The 20,810-nt window shown below is 44.2% G+C and overlaps 2 protein-coding genes across 6 annotated transcripts in view; one reads left to right on the top strand and one right to left on the bottom strand.

Annotated features, from left to right (window-relative positions):
- PTPN1 (protein tyrosine phosphatase non-receptor type 1) overlaps positions 1 to 13,743 on the top strand; it is a 78,618-nt gene extending 64,875 nt beyond the window's left edge. Inside the window, exons 6-9 of one of the 2 annotated variants that reach the window (XM_048497156.1) lie at positions 1,200 to 1,409; positions 3,413 to 3,574; positions 5,155 to 5,375; positions 9,480 to 13,743. In XM_048497156.1, coding sequence (XP_048353113.1) covers positions 1,200 to 1,409; positions 3,413 to 3,574; positions 5,155 to 5,375; positions 9,480 to 9,678 — 792 coding nt within the window. In that variant the 3' untranslated portion in view covers positions 9,679 to 13,743. The remainder of the gene's footprint in view (positions 1 to 1,199; positions 1,410 to 3,412; positions 3,575 to 5,154; positions 5,376 to 9,479) is intronic. The other variant, XM_048497157.1, reaches the window with a different exon arrangement.
- Positions 13,744 to 14,076: 333 nt separating this feature from the next.
- Positions 14,077 to 20,810, bottom strand: part of RIPOR3 (RIPOR family member 3) — a 153,103-nt gene continuing 146,369 nt past the window's right edge. For all 4 annotated transcript variants that reach the window (XM_048498871.1, XM_048498872.1, XM_048498873.1 and 1 more), the window contains 2 exons: positions 18,055 to 18,145; positions 14,077 to 15,593 (listed from right to left, as the gene is read on the bottom strand). In XM_048498871.1, the coding sequence (XP_048354828.1) occupies positions 15,493 to 15,593; positions 18,055 to 18,145 (192 nt within the window). In that variant the 3' untranslated portion in view covers positions 14,077 to 15,492. The remainder of the gene's footprint in view (positions 15,594 to 18,054; positions 18,146 to 20,810) is intronic.

A 20,810-nucleotide genomic window follows, 5' to 3' on the forward strand; every position in this document is an offset into this window, starting at 1 on the left:
CAATGCCGTCAAGTGGAGTACTGTTTCCCTGTTTCTGTTTTGTATTTGGCAATTCCCTGGTCATTGCTTTAGTAGACCCAGGATGCTGATATCAAATTCTTTGGCCTTGATCTTGAAGTAAATTTTATACTTGCTGTTAGTGGACTGAATGAACCCCTGCCGTCATTCTCTGCTCATTTTCTACTGTGTCTGATATTGACGCAGTTAGAAATGTAAAATTACACAGCGTTCTCTCCGAAGAAACTTAATACTAATAAGATAAGACTTTGGTGCTTTAACCATAATTTGCAAATGGCAAGTTATGACATGAACATTTAAGGAACTGAATTGCAAGAATACCTCAAAGTTCAGCTCCTCTCCGTTCCAGTGACTTGGTTCCATTGGAGCGTTTCCACAGACAGAAGGTTCTCTGCCCACAGAGTATGCCTTTCTCAACTTGGCCTGTCATGGGAAAGAGGAGGCAAGAAAGTCATGCTCTGTGGGTGGAGATCCTTCCATCTGTAGAAGTGCTGTTTATTTTTTATTTACTTTATAAGGCCTCTCTTCTCAGACTCAAAGCGAATTACATGGTATAAAACACTGCAGTCATGAGATGCCTGATAAGCAATGCAGTAGGACCAGGATTACAAAATTAGAAATGGGACAGAGAGGGTGTTAGGCACGACATGTCAAACAGCGCAGAAAGTGGAATTTCAAAAGTAGGAACCCATGTAGTAAGAACAGCATAATACTTACAAGAGACAGACAGTACATACCACACACAGTGGCATAGGCTGCTTCCTTTTTAGAAGTGCTTTCCTGATTCATTCCATGACGCAATAACCCTGCTATTTTTAAGAAAATGCTGCGGTGAATCCAAGTTAGCAACTGTCCATCCCTGAAGTCATCCATGCTAATCTTTGTCTGAGTGGCCAGAGGTTCTGGTGTGAATGCCTTGTTTTGGTTAATATCTCCAAAATTCTGCTGTGGCACTAGAGTTTTATGCAACATTAATAGCCATAAATCTAGATTCTGAATAAGGCATGTCATCTATTGAATGGCATGTTTAGCAGTAATGGCTGTATTTTATTTAGTTAAGACAAATCTTGTCGGTGTAATATACTGCATGTAGGCAATTTTATCAAGGATTGTGAAAATATGGGGAATGTCAGCCTCCTGATTGGCAAGCATCTTAATAACCTCCCCAAAATATTTTGCAGACACACGAAACCAGAGAGATTCTGCACTTTCACTATACAACGTGGCCTGACTTTGGAGTCCCAGAATCCCCAGCTTCATTCCTCAACTTCCTGTTCAAAGTGAGAGAGTCAGGGTCGCTAAGCCCTGAATACGGCCCCATCGTAGTGCACTGCAGTGCAGGAATCGGGAGATCTGGAACATTCTGTTTGGTTGATACTTGCCTCGTCCTGGTAAGAACCATTTGCTCATCGTGAAATGCAAAGGAAATTTTGGAGGCCATCTGGTAAAACAACAAAGTGGCTCAGTTGAAGTGGACTTAGAACTGAACATTATTTTCAGAAATCTCAGTAAGCCATTTCTGTAGGGAGCGGTTTAGACTTCTGTCCTAATTCTGCTGTAATGCTATTCTGCTGTTCTGCTCAGTGCCTGCTGGGGTGGCAACAGTCTCTGTCAGTAGAGCGAACATATTCTCCTGGGTAGCATGGATGCTCCACATGGAGGCCACCCAGTTCTCATGGTTTTTCACCCTCATAAAAGAGAGGAGCAGCACCTAAAGGTGTAGCGAGTTCAAATCATATGCACAGATCTTCTGAGTGCTGTGGAGAATCCCATTTTCCCCTTGCACTTACACATTTCCACTTCGAATCCTTGAAGGAACCAAACTGTCAGTGAGGCTTGTGGTTTTTTAGTCAATCTTCCCACTCTGCCCCCAATCCGCCATCTGTCTTGTTTCAATAAATGTCACTTCTCTTGCCAGCGGAACTGTGAAAACGTAGAGTTCTGTCTTTTCACATCCAACTACTAGTTCCCCTCATTTTCGGGTTATTGCCATGACTTTGCACAGTTCCTCCTAACTTATAATTTCAATGCAGTCTTTTCTGCCACAGAGCTAGAGAGGTACAGAAGAATCCTGTTCCCGTCCCTCGTTCTTTCACCAACCCTAAGCACGCTTGCTTGGAAGGAAGTTGTAAATGCATTCAAGAAAATGTACCTGTCAGGTGCAGAGTGTTGGGTTAATCTCAGAAGGCTGTGTATTGACTGGCCCCCATATGGTTTTGACAGGTCTCTGTATATTACACCCTTCTGAGAATGTATTGCTCAAGGCAAGGAGTTGGATCCTATGCGCAACCAGCAAAAGGTGCTGGTTTGTTTTCCACATTCTCCCCAGCAACTGCTGTGAATGCCCAAAAGGTGATGTTGGGGTTTGGAAAACCTGTGTGGACAACAAGCCAAGCAAAGTGAGGGGCTGCAGAGAGGAGGTGGGAGCAGGCCAGATTGCTTCTTTATCTGTTTTGCTAGCCCAAATCTGCTGGCTGAACATTCTCCTCAGCCCCTGAGAGCAGCCAATTGTTTTGAGCCGTTCTCTGTCCACATAGGCCAGCGGTTCTCAACCTGGGGGTCGGGGACCGCTTTGGGGGTCGAATGACCTTTTCACAGGGGTCGCCTAAGACTCTGCATCAGTGTTCTCCATCTGTAAAATGGATAAACGTTAGGGTTGGGGGTCACCACAACATGAGGAACTGTATTAAAGGGTCGCGGCATTAAGAAGGTTGAGAACCACTGACATAGATCCACTCAGCTCCCAGTTTCTTCTTCCTTTTAGAGCTGTCGCAAGGAGGAGAAGGCAGGAAAGACTTGCCAGACTCTTCCGCTTGGGAGTGCAGGAGATTTCTGGAAACCTTTTTTAACCTTCCCCCTCCCCGCCCCAGTGTTTTTAGCCCTTCTCGCTATGTTGACCACATGATCTGATGCAACTGAAAAGCCAGTGGAAAGGTGAGCCAAGATCTGGAAAAAGAAAAGAGGTGTTCGGCAATTATTGTGCCTCTTCCTGTGACTATCACAGGGTTGTAGTTTGACCTTTTGCGTTGCATGACGTGGACTACCTTGAAGCAGTGGGGACAGTGACGGCACGGCAGAAAAAACGACAAATCAACTGATGTTCTAAAACACAGGTGTCAAACTCGCGGGCCTCCAGATGTTATAGACTACAGTTCCCATCATCCCCTGCCAGCATCATGCGGGCAGGGGATGATGGGAATGTAGTCCATAACATCTGGAGGCCTGCGACTTTGACACCTGTGTTCTAGAACCTTTGAAGTGATAGAAGTTAAAGTAATCCGCAACCATTTCAGATGGCTGAGGTGCCAGAATTCCGGCGTTTCTGCAAGGGAATAGTTGTGCTGTTGCTGCGGAAGTGGAGCCCAAGCTCAGTCTCTCACCTTTTTCCATTCAGATGGATGAAAGGAAAGACCCTTCTTCTGTCGACATCAAGCTGGTTCTCCTCGAAATGAGAAAATACAGAATGGGGCTCATACAGACCACAGACCAACTCCGCTTCTCTTACTTGGCAGTTGTAGAGGGGGCAAAATTTATTATGGGAGACTCTTCGGTGCAGGTGAGTGTACTTCGTGTCAAGCTGTCTTTAGAATGGCGTGTGGCCTGGCTTGAGTCTACGTTGGGGATTACGTGCAATCGTGAGATTAAAAGGATTCCAGAAACGATTAAAAAATCCCAGCTCTTTTCTCCTATGATAATATAGGTCTGTACAGTCAGCTACAACAAACAGACCGACATTTACTAAATTCCAGGGTGCCCCATGAAGGGTTTTCCAGATCGTGATTTCAAAATAGTTCACGCTAATTTACAACTCTGGGGCAGGGAGGTGTTCTGTCAGGATGCCAGCTGTTGCCCTGATTTTCTGAGGTCCAATCTAGACACCACCACCACCATCTGAAAGGGTGACTGGCCCTTTAAAACATCCACTGCTGTCCAGTGTTCAGATGGATGACTTGTCCTTCCACACCATCCCGATGTCTTTTCAAGTGCTGAAACTGCCCTCCCCTCGGCGCCTGAGGGGTAGGAAACGGACACACAAGAGCACCTCACCCTGTGGCACTGCAGCCTGATCAGGTATTTTTGAATGGCCAGCATAATTTATTTATTTATTTATTTATTTAGGCTTTTATACTGCCCCATCCCCAAAGGGCTCTGGGCGGTGTACAGCATATAAAACAACAATATAAAACAGTTAAACATTTAAAAGCAGCGATAAAACTAGAAATTTAGTTTACATGATCTCAGTGGATAGAGAGATAATTAATATGTGATAGGCGCCTTATGTTCCACATTTAGAATTCCCTCTCCCCTGGAAAGGGAGGCATGGCGAGTCTCGTTAGGTGGTATGTGGCCTAGGTGTCAGGGCCACAAGGAGGAGGGGGGCACTATTATTAGCGGCCGGCTTCTCCAAATAAGGCTGTAAAATGGTGGTGGTATCGCCAGGTCCAGTTCAAGGGATGCTGTCACATCTAGTTTGGCCTCGAGCAGCAGTTTTTCTGCTCAGAAGCGGTTCATTGTTTCAGCAGCATTTCATCCTAACCTGAGAGCCAGCGTAGCGAAGTGGTTCAGAGCAGGTGAACTCTAATCCTGAGAGCCAGGTTTGGTTCCCCACTCCTCCATACAAGCAGCGGACTCTTACCTGGTAAACTGGATTTGTTTCTCTGCTTTCCTACACATGAAGCCTGCTGGGTGACCTTGGGCTAGTCTCAGTTCTTCAGAGGACGGGGGAGAGGAAGAAAAAGGAGTTTGTAAGTCATTTTGAGATACCTTACAGGAGACAAAGGTGGGGTATAAATCTAAACTCTGCTACTGCTGCTGCTCTTCCACATTATGCCAGCTGGGAGACCTTGGGCCAGCCACAGTTCTCACAGAACTCTCTTAGACCCACCTACCTCATAGGATGCCTGTTGTGGGGAGAGGAAGGAATTGTGGTTGTAAGCTGCTGCTGCTGCTTCTTCCAAATATTTCTCAGGAGACAAACTGCAATAACACACACACACACACACACACCCCTTAATTTTAACAACCTGATGGACCTGAGTAAATTCCTAGTCACTCAGGGCATCTAAATTGTTGTTTGTTCGTAATGCTTGTCAGTTGGAGAATCTTAATAAGTGTTTTGATTTTAAAAAAATGTTGAAGGAACAATGGAAAGAGCTTTCCAATGAAGATTTGGACCCGCCGCCAGAGCATACTCCCCCACCACCGAGACCGCCCAAACGAGGTTCGGAAATGAATAACGGGAGGTTGCCTGAACCCGTGTTCCCCAAGCATCGGGTGATTGAAGAGGAGGAGGTCAAATGTACAGTCACCGTTGTTCAGGAGAAGGTGCCCGATGGGGAGCCGCTAGACGCAGACAGGTAACGTTGTCAAGGCATGTTTTGAAAACAGAGAGCAGATTGACTGTGAGTTTGATACCTTCGTTTGTTAGTATCCTGGGCTCAGATTAATGCTTCAAACACATTCTTTGCCATTGGGTTGAGTTGTTTGGCTAAATGAAGACATGAGGCTTCTTTAGGTGCCAGTGCACAAAGTAGAGAGGAGAAGGTTGAGAAGAAAGGGGTAAAGAAAGCCTTCTAAACTTCCTTTTGTGCAAGAACAAAAAAGCAGCTCCCCTGTTATTGAAGAGGGCATCCAGTAGCACCATAAAGACCAAGATTTCCAGGGGACAAATATTCAGGCTGTTGTTGGTTTTCTGGGCTGTAGCACAGTCTGGTAGATTTTGGTCCTAGTGCTTTGCCTATATCGATCTTCAGAGGCTTGTCATGGGTAAGATGTGTGCGTCTCAGAGAATGCTAGTGACCTGATCCCAGAGTGGGTACCCTTTAAGTTTTCCCGTGGGCACAAGGACTTCCACCCATGGGTCATGACTTCCTCTCGCAAAATGCTTGGAGGGCAGGGCTTCAATCTGCTACAGAAGCTGCAAGCTGTGTTTCATGGGCAGAAATCATTACACCCATGGAAAAAGTCTGGTGGCTGCAAGCCGAAGCTTTTATATCTGACATCAAATCTTACATGTGCTTTCTGATAACAGTTCAACTGACATATATCACAAGCAGTCTTCTTTATATTCCTGACCAGGTTATACATTTATAATTCTTAAAGAAGCCAAGAGTAGTTTTGAAAGCAGGTGATTGTTTATGTTTTCTATGCCTTCAGAATATCTTGAAACAGAAAATGCTGCAACATTTCTTGGAAACTAGGTCAGTTCACTAAATACGTGCTTTGAATGGCCGGTGCCTTGCAGTTCAAAAATACCCATTCCAAAAGCACCGTTTAAATCATAGTACTAGATGTCAACAAAACAGATCGCTCGTTTAGCAGTCTCCATTCCCCAGAGGAACTGAAACATTCTCAGGGGAACTGAAACATTCAAAAATGCTTCAAGGCAGTTGCAAAATATCAGAGAAGTTGTTTGGTTCTCTTTCAAGGGCAGTTTAGAGGTGGCAGGTTAGCGTGACCTCATCAGATCTTAGAAGCTAATAAGGAGGGTCAGCCTTGGTTGGTAACTTGGGTGGGAGGTCATGAAGGATGTTCAGGGTTGCTGAGAAGAGGTGGGCAATGGCAAACCACCTCCGTCCCTTGCGTTAAAAACCCTACAGGGTCAGCATAAGCCACAATCGGCAGCACTTTCCACCCCCACCAGAGATGGCAGAAGGTTTTTCCACATCACTAGAGGGACCTAGATGTCAAGGTGTTTGTTAAGCCTTGGCCTGAAGACTTCTTGTCTGTCAGTACAAGTGGCTGAGTGGAAAAGCTTAAGGAATGTGTAAAGCGCCATCAAGTAACAGCCTACTCCAGTGATGGCGAACCTTTGGCACTCCAGATGTTATGGACTACAATTCCCATCAGCCCCTACAATTGGCCATGCTGGCAGGGGCTGATGGGAATTGTAGTCCATAACATCTGGAGTGCCAGCGGTTCGCCACCACAGGCCTACTCATATGCCCACTCGTGGGATTTTCAAAGCAAGTGGCGTTGACAACCCTGGTGTTCCTTGGTGGTCTCACATCCACATACTGATCAGGGCTGATCCTGGTTTGTTTCCGAGATCTGATGAAATCAGACTAGCCTGGTCATCCAGGTCAGGGCATAGAAATATTTAACTTTCAAATGATCCAAAGAGAGAAGAAGCAGAACCGAGGGGCGTTTGTGAACACTAGAGGGCGCTGCTACTTCATTAGCGATAAGTGATTTTTCTCTGTCTTGGTTATGGGCAGTGAGATTTCTTCCTCAAATTTTATTTTTTAAAGGTACAGCCATTCATTCCTTTTATGCTCTTTTTCTCTTTCAAAAAGAAGGGTTTATCTTTGTAGTTATCTATCACACCTCTCAATACTCTTTTGTAACTTCAGGCCATGCAGAGCCCCCCCCCCCCCCTCCAAGTGTTACATACTGCAGGGTGCTCTAGCACAGTGGTTCTCAACCTGTGGGTCGCGACCCCTTTGGGGGGTCGAACAACCCTTTCACAGGGGTTGCCTAAGACTCTCTGCATCAGTGTTCTCCATCTTAGGGTTGGGGGTCACCACAGCATGAGGAACTGTATTAAAGGGTCGCGGCATTGGGAAGATTGAGAACCACTGCTCTAGCAGAAGGGTAGGAAGGTTTTGAAGAACATTGCCTGCCTCTGAGCATATGCATCGTGAAATCCTGAAATGCGGTAGAAGCTCTCTGTCTGCGGCTACTGTCTTTGAATTTCTCACCTGAACAGAACAGAATTACTTGAAACAGACTTCAGATTGGTTGTTGTAGGTTTTCTGGACTGTGTGGCCGCGGTCTGGTAGATCTTGTTCCTAACGTTTTGCCTGCATCTGTGGCTGTGCAGACGAAACGTTAGGAACAAGATCTACCAGACCAAGGCCACGCAGCCCGGAAAACCCACAACAACCAGTTGAATCCGGACGTGAAAGCCTTCAACAAGACTTCAGATTAAGAACATAAGATTCCACAGAATGGGGTGGGAACTGATTGATGGACCTCAGGGACAAACTGGGGGGAAAGGAATTAAGAGGACTACTCCCCCCCTCTTTGGCTCTATTCTGCATTTGTTTCAAACACTGCTGTTCCTTTGATGCCGTTTTCTTTACAAAATGTGTCTTCTGTTCCTAGCCAAGCTCTGTGAGCAGTTCACAATTAAGCGTAAGACGATAAAAGCAAGGAAAGGTGAGGGTATAGGCAACCTGCATCTCTCCAGATGTTCATGTACTACAATTCCCATCAGCCCCTGCCAGCATGGCCAATTGTAGTCCATGAACATCTGGAGAGCCGCAGGTTGCAGACCCCTGGGATAGGGGCTGCTAGGAAAAGGAGAACAGGAAAGGGAGGTTCCCCTCGGAAGTCCCCCTCCTTGCGGGTTCCCCACTGCACAACTTGGTTCAGAGTTTTCCCAGGGAGGACAAAGGTGAAGACAGGGGACGCTGGCTGCTGGGTGGGAAGGAGAGAAGGAAGCAGGAAAGGGAAAAGGCATATCAGGGAAGGGGAAGATTTAATAGCAAGGAAGGTTATTATATCATATTTTCTCCTCTCCTCCACAGTCCCCTGGTTGTAAATCCAGTTGAATAGATTTTTTGGGGGGGTGGGGGGGGGGGAGTTATTCTTGGACTATAAAGAAATAAGCCAGCTCCACCCATTGAGGTCAGAAGGCTTAAAGCAAGAATAGGAGAGCATCTTAAGTGGGGGGAATTAATGTAATAAGTGGGACCATTGTACTGCTAGGCAGGAATGTGACTTGGGTTTTCAGGCATCAGGATTTCCATCTCCCAATGCAAGACATGAAGAAATAGTTGTCTTCATCACACAAAGGCAAGCCAGGATGTTTGAAGACAGGTTGCAACTTCCTTTGGGCCATGCTGGTAGATAGTGGAGGAGGACTGATAGCTTGATCTTTTGAATCCCCTCTCCTTTTCCGCATTATGAGCAATATTTGGTGGTCAGTTTGGGCCAGATCTCAATTACCCAACTTTCAGTGGTCGAACTATCAGAGTAAACAGAAACTAAAATTCTACATCCTCTCTTGAAAGCTGGGTGATGCCTTTTGTATATTAGTAGTCCATTTTGTAAATGAAGCAACGCTTTCTATTCCTTTCTTCCACATTGCTCTTCTGCTTCGCATACCTGCAGTGGCTGTTTCCTTTCTCCCTTACCAGCTGCATTCCTCTCCACTCTAAAGACTTTTCCTGAATCACTGTACTATGTTTTGACTGTCTTTTACCAATAACTGTTCTCTACTACCCCTGTCATATTTTCCACCCTCCTTTTTGGCTTTCTCTCTGATTGATGAGACAGACCTGGGTTTTAAGCACTCTGGAGAAGGGCTATGTTGTTTTTGTGATCTGTACAGAGCCTAACTTGAAGTATAAACAAAAGGTACAATAAGGGTCTACCGTGCCCCGTATAGTAGCTCCTTCTTCCACAGTGATGAAGAATTCTGATCAGAATCTGTTTTTTTTTTTCTTGCCTCACAGCACTAGTCAAGACACTGAGCTTAGGAAGAGAACTGTTGATACTTCACCACATAGTGAAGAGCTGGTAAAGCCGGAAGAAGAAGAGGAGGAGGAGGAGGAGAACATGGTGGCCACTTGGAAACCGTTTCTGGTCAACATTTGCCTGTTCACCGTCCTCACAGCTGGAGCATACCTCTGTTACAGGGCCTGTTTTCATTGATGGACATACCAGCACCGGAACCAGAAATGCCAGTAATGTAACTGGTGCTTAACTTGTTTCTGTAAAAAGAAAGCTAAAGGGGGCATCCACGCCTTGCCCCAGTGGGAAGCGTATCTTAAGTTTGAGAAGCTGGAACTTTGGTTAGGGCTTAAAGCGAAAAATTGATGCACTAGGGTTTAATTTTTTAGCCCTGTGGTCCCAAGAATTTAATATTCTAATCTCAGGGCCTTTAAGATATTCAGGAGTAAGCAGAGAATATGCCAAATAAGTCTTGTGTTTTTATTATTATTTTTTTTCTTACTTTCAATGGAATAATAAGAGTTTACAACACATTGTTGTTCTTTTATTTTTTTAGTATTTTTAAAACAAGTTTTTTGTTTTGTTTTGGTCCAGAAAAGGAACCTTTAGGCACAGGTGAAAATTTGCTTCTCTTCTCCAAGTGTTTGCAACCAAATACATGAGATAGGTCTTTTTTTAAAAAAACAAAACACCACTACTCACACACACACCCAAGAATATACAAAAGTTTGCAAAGGGAGAGCTCTTTCCTTGATGCCTTTTAAAGTCTGGGGGGGCTTGAGTCTGTGAGGAACCATTTCTGCAGAAATGCTGCTAGTTAAAATTGGCGGGTGCTACTCAGGAGCCCCAGCCGAACGGACGGAGATTATACAGTAGCACCTCTGGGTGGGTCTAACCCTGCCGTTTCCCTCAGATGTGTTTTTGGCAGTGCAAGTCGCGAAAAGTATATTTTCTCTGGTAGTTTATCTGCTCTGGAAAAGGTTGTTGCTTTCCTTGGGTGTTTATTATAGTAGGCATTGGCAGCAGCTCAGGGCATCCCAGCAGGTCGAAGGTTACTTCTCTCCCTGCCTCCTCTTTGGAAATGATGAAATGTGCTTCCTCCCACAACTGCCCTTTTGGTTGCATCCAGTACATACCTGTTGCATTGTGGCATCATCTTTTTGTTCTCATTAAAACGGGGGGGGGGGGGGGGGAATCTGTCGCGAGAAAAGAAAAGAATTGCAACGACAGCGTTTCTACTGGCATTTACCAGTTGTTTCAGATAACTGTCTTCAAAAGAACTGAGTTGAAGGCCTGTTGTCATCAGCCCCAAACAATTTAGGAATGTAAAATGAAATTTCATGCTACATTTGTCCCACGAAGAATGCTTTGGGTTCCAGATAAAACCAGAGGAGGATTTTAGGTCAGAAGACAGGCCAGCTCCTCCGCATCAGAGAGATCCATTGGGAGTATTTCTCCATAAATTTCATGTAGCTGAGTTCAGGAGTTATTTTCTCCAGCCAGCAGAACCAGTTATCTTGCAAAATACAAGCAATTGGCTTAGTGGCTCTAATGTTTTTTTTTTAAAAAAAAAATAGAGATTTCAAGAGTGTTTTTCATTTGGCTCAGGGTGATACTTCTCAGTAGCCAGGCTTAAGTGTCTGAGAGTTTTCCTCATGGGGAAAAAGGAGTGGTCATTCCAACTCTGATGAGATTTGTGGCCCTATTTGTAGGTTGTTCCATTGGATGAGGATTTGGGGTGTTTTGTTGTGTAGGAACTGAGGTTAACTTGCTGTAGCTGCTAGAGAGCACCAGAAATTAGAAGTATGGGATTTTTTTCTCTCTTTTTTTTGTCTGTAGTTTTGGGGGGGATAAGTTGCCAGAACTCTGCCAAGCCCTCTTGCTGTTCTTTTTTTTTTTTTTTTTTTTTGGGGGGGGGGGGGACTAGAAATCAGAAAAAAATCTTTTTCTTGAGTGGTCAGGTTCATTCAATAACACATTCATTCAGTAACATTGTAGCTGGCTGTTGTGGATTTTTGGGCTATGTGGCCGTGGTCTGGTAGTTTTTGCTCACACCTCTGTGGCTGGCATCTTCAGAGGTATTTCTCACCGTGACATACCGCTGGAGATGCCACTCTAAGTGCAGGGGAAATGTTAGGAGCAAAACCTACCAGACCACAGCCACACAGCCTGAAAACCCACAAAAGCCAGTTGATTCCAGCCATGAAAGCCTTCGACAATAAAATTGTAGCTGTTTCAGAAAGAACCATGACAACTGATCGTGTGTCGCTAATCCCTCCTTTGAACAAAATTCCGTATTCTACTTACGTAGCACTTAGACATTGTTCTTTCTTTTTTTTAAAAAAAATGCATTATATATTTTTCACTCCATATTTATTTTTGTTCTCCGTATTCGTTTGAACTGGGGCTCTTTTTCTTTTTGTCCTTGAACCAATTAGGTATTAATTGAGGGTCTTTTGGGGAAAAAAGAGAGAATGGAGAGGTTGGTTTTTATTTTTAAAAAAGATGCTTACATCAAGGGCTTTGCAAAGGTACAATAATAAATCCTCAGGTAGTACTGGGAATCTCATTCTAAAAAAATTACCTGTGAGACTGTTGGTCAGACCAGAATTTGGGGAGGGAGGGGAAGGAATATTGTTAAACCATCAATATTTAGTAGTATTGGAAACATGAAAAATACTGAGTATAGAAAATGATATAATATATAATGGCTCATCTGTGTGATTTGCAATACGGTGATTGCTTTGTCCCTGTCACACTCTGTCACTTCGTAGGGTATTGTTCAAAAGCAGCATTTGTGTCCCCATTTCTATTCAAATGCATGCAGAGTCTCCTGAAGGTGTCCTGGTTTTTTAAAAACACACCCACACAAACCTGTGTGCTTGAAAGGTTGAAAAGAATCTTGTATTTCTGCTTCCTGATGTGCCCAGATTATATTTGCATGACCTGATCATTTTAAATGGCCGTGATTCCGAGGGTGTTGCTGAGATCGTCTTCATTCAGCCCAATAGGCTAGTTGGTGTTTTCTCTTTTTTAAAAAACAAAAACAGCAAAAAACAGAACCCTGTATCTTGCCTAATACTTGGCATGACTTTCTATTCAGTTTTTACGTATACCATGTTAACTCAGTTGTATACCACATATTTCAGCCAAGTAAGTATAGTACAGACATTCCAGAATGTATACAAAGCCATATTCACACCTCACACATACAGTGTGCATACACAAGTATTCTGCAGCAAAAGAGCTGAAACATGAGGTGCGTTGGGTTTGGCTTCGGACGTCCCAAACAAATGGCTTTTCTGCAAAGGCCTCCGGAAGCAAAGGGAGATTTTTTTTTCAAAGTATGTTCTTTGTTTCCGTAGACATCAAGCAATTTTAGCTGAAAGGAAAAAAAATCAGAACCCTTGAAAAAAGCAGCGGGTGCCGAATAGTTACATTCTTCCTCGTTGGGGGGAAGACTTGAATTCCAGAATGTGTCTCTGAGGCCCCTTCCGCACATGCAGAATAATGCACTTTCAATCCACTTTGCAGCTGGATTTTACTATGCAAAATAGCGAAATCCACTTGCAAACAATTGTGAAAGTGGATTGGAAGTGCATTATTCTGCATGTGCGGAAGGGTCCAGATTCTTAACAGTGACTTGATTGTAGTTTATTTGCAACCGGTCAGGAAGAATGAAAAGATCTCTCTGGCTACCTGTGCCCTCTTCTGCTAATGAGGGCCGCCGTTTGCCTTGTTACCTGTCTGAACTCAAGAGATATGTGCTGCAGTGAAAACAGACAGTAGAATGCCCTAGTAAAGCCTAGTGAGGTGTGTATAAGGTTTATAATGCTGAAAATGTAAGCATTTTGTTTTGATGTCCTGTATATGTATGTAGTAGTTTGGGTGTGTATATACAGTAGCGTTTCAAAGTGGATGTATTGGTTAACCTATTGGGGGAGGGGGGGAACGGAACAAAAAAGAATCCATGTTTAAACTCGTTAGAAAGTTAGTGAGCTGCTCTGCTATATGCCTTAAGCAAATATTTACTCATCAGGTCTTTCTTTTTTACAGATTGCCATAGAAGTCTTTTTTAAAATAAAAATGAAAATGAAAAAAACAAAGCTAAATGTTTTGGTATAATACATTTTCAGGTATATTGTCTTTTGTGTAAGGCACTGCGACGACCTCACAGTTTCAGTAAGACTGTACAGTTTTTCAATTTCTCATACAGACTTTCAGTTCTCTTATTAGCGGCAACAATAAAGTCCTTTTTGTAAAGAATGCACGTCTCCTCCTCTCCCTTTCTGTTTTTGTCAAAGCCGCGTCCAACCGCAGTGTGCTTTTTTTGGTGGGCAGCGGTAGTGAGGAACTTACATTGTGTCACTACCACTCAAAATGGCAATTGTGCTTCAGTTTAATAGTTAATGTATCATACACAACTTTATTTGGGTTAAATTGCCGCTTTCTTGGGGTTGTCTCAGTGAACCAAGCAAGAGGGTGCTGAACAGCCAAAGCCAAAGGGTTTGTGTGTGTGTCCCCTTCCAAAGTATCTTACATACAATACTTGAGTGTTTATATTTCATAGAGGTAGCAAAGTTTGAAGGAAGGCACCAGTTAGGTTGCAAATGGTTTAATAAACTTAAAAAAAAACAGAATATGTAAACCAACCCCAGCAATAAATACTGAAAAGTACAAAGCACAAAATACTGTATAAAATATATACTCTGACATCAAGGGCAGTGATTCGGTAAGGGGAGCCCGGGCATACCCTCGGAATTTCCCCATTCAGCCCCAGGGGAAAAAACCAACGGCAGCAAAGAACGCTCACCAGGGCTGCAGCCCTCTCTGGGCTACTGTTAGTCAAATGTCTTACTGAATGTAATTAGATTTAATTTGATCAGGATGCAGCCATGAACCCAAAAGCAATTCTCAGCAACATCTAGATTCTTAAACTCAGAATGACGGCCTCCAACAGAAACTATGGTGTATCATTCTTCCATATCACTTGCACTAGACACTGGCCGTCTACATTAAGGGTGTAGCATCTTTCAACCGATAGGACAGTTGATCACAAACCTCTCCGAGATTTTCTTTTGTCTCTTCAGGATTACAACATGCACATGTTAAGTTTTTCCTGTTATGCTGCAAGGATATCAAACAGTGACTTCAGATTAATTTGCCGTCCTGCCTTTAAAAATAGGAGACGGCCAGTTTATGGTCCACTGGGTTAAATGAAGACGAAATAGTTCCTCTCTTCTTTGCCTAAAGAAGGGTGCACATAGGTCTTGGTTTGCAGCTGCAGTAGATTTGTGGTGGAAAGTGCTGTCAAATTGCAGCCAACTTATAAGCGACCTTGCAGAGTTTTCATGGCAAGAGATGTTCAGAAGTGGTTTGCCATTGCCTGCCTCTGGGTTGCAACCCTTGACTTCCTTGGTGGTCTTCCATCCAGATGCTAACCAGGGCTGGCCTGGCTCCGCTTCTGAGATCAGGCCAACCTGGGCTATCCAGGTCAGGGAAGATCGGAAAATTGCCAGTAAGGAAACGTCTTCTCTCACATGGTTCTCCAGTTGTTTGTTTTTCTGCGCGTGTTTTCCTGCTTGAGCACCAGATACTGCTGAAAGAATTTGCAAGAAAACATTTCACGGTCATGACAGAAACTGCTTGAGTATCTTTTTCCTCACTCGGAAAAATCTCGTACAGGACTTCAGTGTATTTTTTTGCAAAGTATTTAAATTATTTTTATCCCACTTTTCTCCATATGGGCGCACGGGAGCTTATCTTATTAAGGCAGATATATTGCAGGCTTCACATCTGTGGTTATGTAGAAGAAGGGAAGAATGTGGCTACTTAATGGTACAGATATGAGACCCAGATTTTTTTCTTTAGGCCTGCCAGCACTGATAAAATCCTGAAACTCTGCTCTCTTTCTGGCATAAAAAGCTGAGCCGAGACAGCTGATGTGGTCTTCTGCATGTTGGAGCCTTTCACATCCAAGCAAAGGCAGTTTGTTTTCATTTAGGGAAATGCTGTTTAAAATACTGTTATTTCAATTTCAGCTTCTTGGTACATTGTATCCCTCAGCTCACAACAGATTTTGTCCATTTTCTCAAAAGCCAGCCGTCCTTTTTCACCTGTGTGGAAAGACACAGAAAATGGCAGGTAGGGTACCACACTTTGCAATGTAAACATCTTTCTCCTGCAAAACTCTTTCCTCATACAGCCGTATGAAAAGAATTCATAACAACTGGGAAACAGAAAAGACATTTCAATTGAGAGCCAGTGTGATACAGTGGTTAAGAGCAGGTGGACTCTAATCTGGTGAACCAGATTTGTTTCCACACTCCTCCACATGAAGCCTTCTGAGTGACCTTGGGCTAGTCACAGTTCTCTCAGAACTCTCTCAGCCCCACCTACCTCACAAAGTGTGGGGAGAGGAAGGGAAAGGGGTTTGTAAGCCCCTTTGAGTCTCCTTACAGGAGATATAAATTCAAACTCTTCTAAGTGCAAAATACAGCAATCAGGAAACCAACGGAGACGGGCTATAAGGATCACAACACCCCTGTGCAGAAAGCTCTGCATGAACCGTCTATCTATTGTCAGGAATTTTGAGTGGAGAAAGCGGTAGAAGGGGCTTTTCCTCCCTGTCCTGTAATAACTTGGGAACTCCCAATAAAGTTGTTGGGGAAATAGGTTCAGCACAAGGACATATTTCTTTGCTGGCGTTTACAGCCAGTTGGAAGTCTTGATCACCATTTTTTTGTCTTCAAATCACATCTGACTTGTGGTGACCACTGGTGGAGTTTTCAAGGCAAGAGGTGTTCAAAAGTGGTTTGCCAATGCCTGCCAGATAGCAATAAAAGAAGAAGAAAAAGAAGAGTTTGGATTTATATCCCCCCATTCTCTCCTGTAGGAGACTCAAAGGGGCTTACAATCTCCTTGCCCTTCCCCCCTCACAACAAACACCCTGTGAGGTGGGTGGGGCTGAGAGAGCTCTGAAGAACTGTGACTAGCCCAAGGTCACCCAGCTGGGGTGTGTGGGAGTGCACAGGCTAATCTGAATTCCCCAGATAAGCCTCCACAGCTCAAGTGACAGAGCAGGGAATCAAACCCGGCTCCTCCAGATCAGAGTACAGCTGCTCTTAACCACTATGCCAATGCTGCTTCATGGAGTAGAGGCCAATCAGTGGCTGCTAGCCATGGTGGCTAAAGAGAGCCTCTACATCCAAAAGCAGCAAACCTCTGAACACCAGTACTGGCAAGTAGCCACAGGGAGAGGGGGCTTAGCCTCGGTGCCCATGTGCTGGCCCTTCAGAGAAAGCAGTTGACCACGGTGTGAAAGGGGATGCTGGACTAAATGGACCATTGGTTGCTCTAGCGGGGCTCTTCCAGCATTCTTATGTACTTGTTATCTGCTGCTCCAGAAGGCAGGAGTAGTAGATCTAATAGGTTTAAGAAACAGGCTGATAATTTTCAGTGGGACATTAGCAGAAACTTCCTAAGGTTGAGTTCACCAGCTCACCAATGGGATCAGCTGCTTTTGAGTAAAGGCTAGACAGCCATCTGTCAGGAATGCTCCAATTCATTAAGAAGCAGGGGTTGGACTGGAAGGCCTATTATACTAGACCCCTTCCCACTCTGGGCTTCTAAGGTACTCAGCAGACAAAATGTCTCCATCTGAGAAATGTAAACCTTGTTTGTCATTCAGATTTCCATCTGCTTTCTATCCTGCCTCCAGTTATTTGCACAGTATGAAGTGGACTTGGAACATAGAGTTGAGTCAGGACCAAATTTTCCATCTGTGAAATGGAACTTCCATGCCTTCCCCTCCCAATACAGCCCACTGAACTCCATGAAATGAGGCTCCCGGGGGCGACAGGAGATGCTGAAGAATGGTATTGGGGAAGGGGAAATCAGTAGATGCCAACAGTTTAGTCTGGATTCAATCCATGCAGTTAATTTGTGCATTAGATTGGTGGCATAATTCTGGAGCAATATACCCTTCACCGTGCAGGCGTGTGTATAGTCAGGGAAGTCATAGGCTTAGACCCACTAGAGTTTTTCCTCTGGAGGGAAAACGCCCACCCACTGAGTTCACCTGCCCCATTTCCCCTTTTTGAAGTGGCTCAAAATGTCCCCTGAAATTCTGTTCCTGAGGGACAGGACTTCTAGATTTCCATAGAAGGAAGGGCAAGAAATTAGCATTCCACAAGTGGAAATCCTTCTACCTGATAGAAAACTGCAGTGACTAATGCATAATTTTGAATTTGCTATTCTGGCAAAACTCATCGCCTGTGGTTATAGACTACAAGCGGAGAGCTAGAATTTTACCCTTTATCCCTAGCTACAGTCCAAATTGACAATATTCAAAAATCTAGCAACGTGGGAATTTGTTCTCAGCAGGTCTTTGGATGTTCCATAGAAGCAAGGAACTCTTGTGCTGTATTAAGACTCAGAAGAAGAAACTGTGGATCTTTTGGCAGAACAGGTTGGCTCTCTGAGACATCAAAAGGAGAATATATTAAGTACTTACCATGTGAAGAACGTGCTATTCTACTATAACCAGAATAAGTGGAGAATTGTCAAAGTATTTACCGAATGAGAGAGTTGTGTCTCTGGCCGTGTTCCGTACTTCCTCTGTCTCGGACAGACACAAGCTGGCAATTTGTTCTATGCTTTCCACGCCCTGTTTTGCAGAACAGAAGAAAGGAGGGGGAACGGGGAGCAGAATAGTAACTGCGGTTTAATCACAGCAAATTATCTCATCACCCCAACATCACAACATGATGTCATTCGGTAACCAAAATGAAATAGGAGTCCAGCGGCGTCTTAAAGACAAACAGCATTTGTTCTGGCATGAGCAGTCGTGAGTCAGAGCTGACTCATGAAAGCTCATGGCAGAATAAATGGGGCCAGTCTGCAGGATGCCGCTGGACTCCTGTTTTATTTTGCTGCAGTGGACGAACACGGCTATCCCTCTGGAATTATACTGGAAAATCAACCAAGGTCATGGATGCCACAAGCAGCGGAGAGGAGCAGAAAACCCTGCATGCTGTCAGGCCTTGGACCAATAATCAATAAGCGGACTCTGGATGCAGGATCAGTAGTCTTTATTAAGTAGGCGACAAGTTCCCAAAATTCAGGAAGCCAGTTCTGCTCAATCTAGCTTCTGCATCCATTTTTATCTCTATTGGCACTCCCCTGAATCCCCCCTTCCAATTTCCCAGAGAATGTGTGAAAGTAAAGTGTGAACAAGATTGTTTTTGAAAGAAGGCATCCCAAGGCCAAGGCAGAGATAGTCAGATAGCCTCCTGCCGAGTTCTGTTCCTTCCTCCTACCCCCTCCCGGAGCCTCAGGAACGGTCAGCCGGGTCAGCCTAGTTATCTACATTTGTAAGCATACAGAAACAGATCAAACAGAAAGCAGGTCCATTAACATGTCATAGAGTCGGTTACACTGTGTAAAGCATACAGCGGAACCAGCACTCCCTCACCCAGGAGTTAATCCCGTCACCATGTGGCGCCCCAGGAAGGCGGGTGCAATTCCTGACACATGCTCAGCTTAGGCATCGAGCTTTACCTCTGTTCCAGTTTATGTAACTGGCACTGGACTGCCTGCTCCTCAACTCCAGATCAGAAGCAAAATCAGACCAATATACCAAGAGACTACGGGTTTTTCTGTATTCTCGTTTGCTTTGTTTGTGTGTTCCTGTTGCTTGCAAGAGTGGGGGAGATCTGTCCTGCATGTATTTTGCTCCCTCCAGTGGCCAATTCCATATTACATTGGTTTAAATATGGCATATCTCCTACAGGTTTAAACTGCAGGTTTTTAAGAAGCACATAAAGCAATGCATTATCTAATTGACCAGTGGACATGTGAAGAACAGACAAAAGAAACCCCTGAAGCAACAGGAACATACAAGAGAGGAAAATGAGAGTGCAGAAAAGCCCCACAACACAGTGAATATACTGAAAAGCTAGGACGGACAGCTAACTGCAGATGTCTTATACTGGTCTGAAAACTGTGATTGGCAGGAGATCAAAAGGAATTCTACTGTTGACCTAGAAGGAGTGGCAGTTGGGAGTGGCAGTTGGGAGTGGCAGTTGGTAAAGAAGGTGGGGGAAGTGTAGGAGGAGTGGGGTGTGGGATTCAGGAGGATCCTGAAAGAAGGAAGTGAAGCCAGCAATCCTTCCCTGCGGGAAATAGCTGTGTTGCCTGCTCCTGGTTCCACAGACTAGAAATTTTGTGTCCAACAAGCATATGCCTGTTTATCTAAGGAGTGACAGCCAAGCAATCTCTCTCCACAGCTACAAACACCTACTGATAAAACAAAACAGTTACATTCTTGTGACAAACTATTGCATAGAATTATAGGAAGTTTCCCCTATTCCTGTTGCCTTTTCACCTGCCAAGTTTAAAGCTGAAACCTCCCTGATGTGACCATTTCTCCACAAGACTGAAATAAAACAGTTTATGGCTTATGAATTAATATCAGCCTCTGGTGTGCCATCTTCAGACATATACCCATGAAGGACTTTTCAGTTTCTCAGTTCCTAGGCTGGGTCAGAATACATCTATATACATTAAAAAATTTCTGACAGGTGTGGGGAGAGACAGAGAAACCAAGAAGAAGGAAAAGGAGACTCCCAGTTAAGTGACAAAGGAACTGGGTAATTGTCATAAATGCTTACGTGAGCAGTGGTATGAGCCACTTGCCAAAAAGAGGGACCACCACTAGTTTCTCTGTCGCTGCGACATACCAATCAATCAATCAATCAATCAATCAATCAATCAATCAATCAATCAACACAAGCTGAAGCTAAATTCCCAGCTGGACAAATAATTTAATAGCGAATTAAAGAGGGTTACAGGAGAGATTGCAGAGGCGTAATCTTCCAACAATCCCCTCTAACAATAATGCCTTTATCGCAACATGATGCACCCTTTCTTTTAATGTGGCTTTTGTTTTGAGCATTCAGGATTCTATGCACATAAAGCTCCACGTGAACTTGAGAGAGACTAGAAACGTTTCCGCATATTATGCAATTATCCCTGTTAGGGGTGGGGAAAAGACCGATTTCTAAAGAGGAATTAAAAACTGCACTTTTAAAAAAAAAATCACACATATACACAGTAATGAATTACCACTAGGGCTGATTGGTAGTTAACAGTCCAGTCCTGGGGACCATTGTACAAGCATGACAGAGCTTGGCAGAGGATGCTAAGGCTTCCATGTGGCTAAAAAGCCAGACATCACAGTCTCATGCTGGCATTAGGATAGCCCAGCCGTAGCTACAAGAGAGGGTGTGGTGACAATTTTCACCCATGCCTGCCCCTCTCAGACACTGGTG

This window comes from Sphaerodactylus townsendi, linkage group LG05 (genome assembly GCF_021028975.2).
Source record: "Sphaerodactylus townsendi isolate TG3544 linkage group LG05, MPM_Stown_v2.3, whole genome shotgun sequence".
NCBI classification, from domain to species: domain Eukaryota; kingdom Metazoa; phylum Chordata; class Lepidosauria; order Squamata; family Sphaerodactylidae; genus Sphaerodactylus; species Sphaerodactylus townsendi.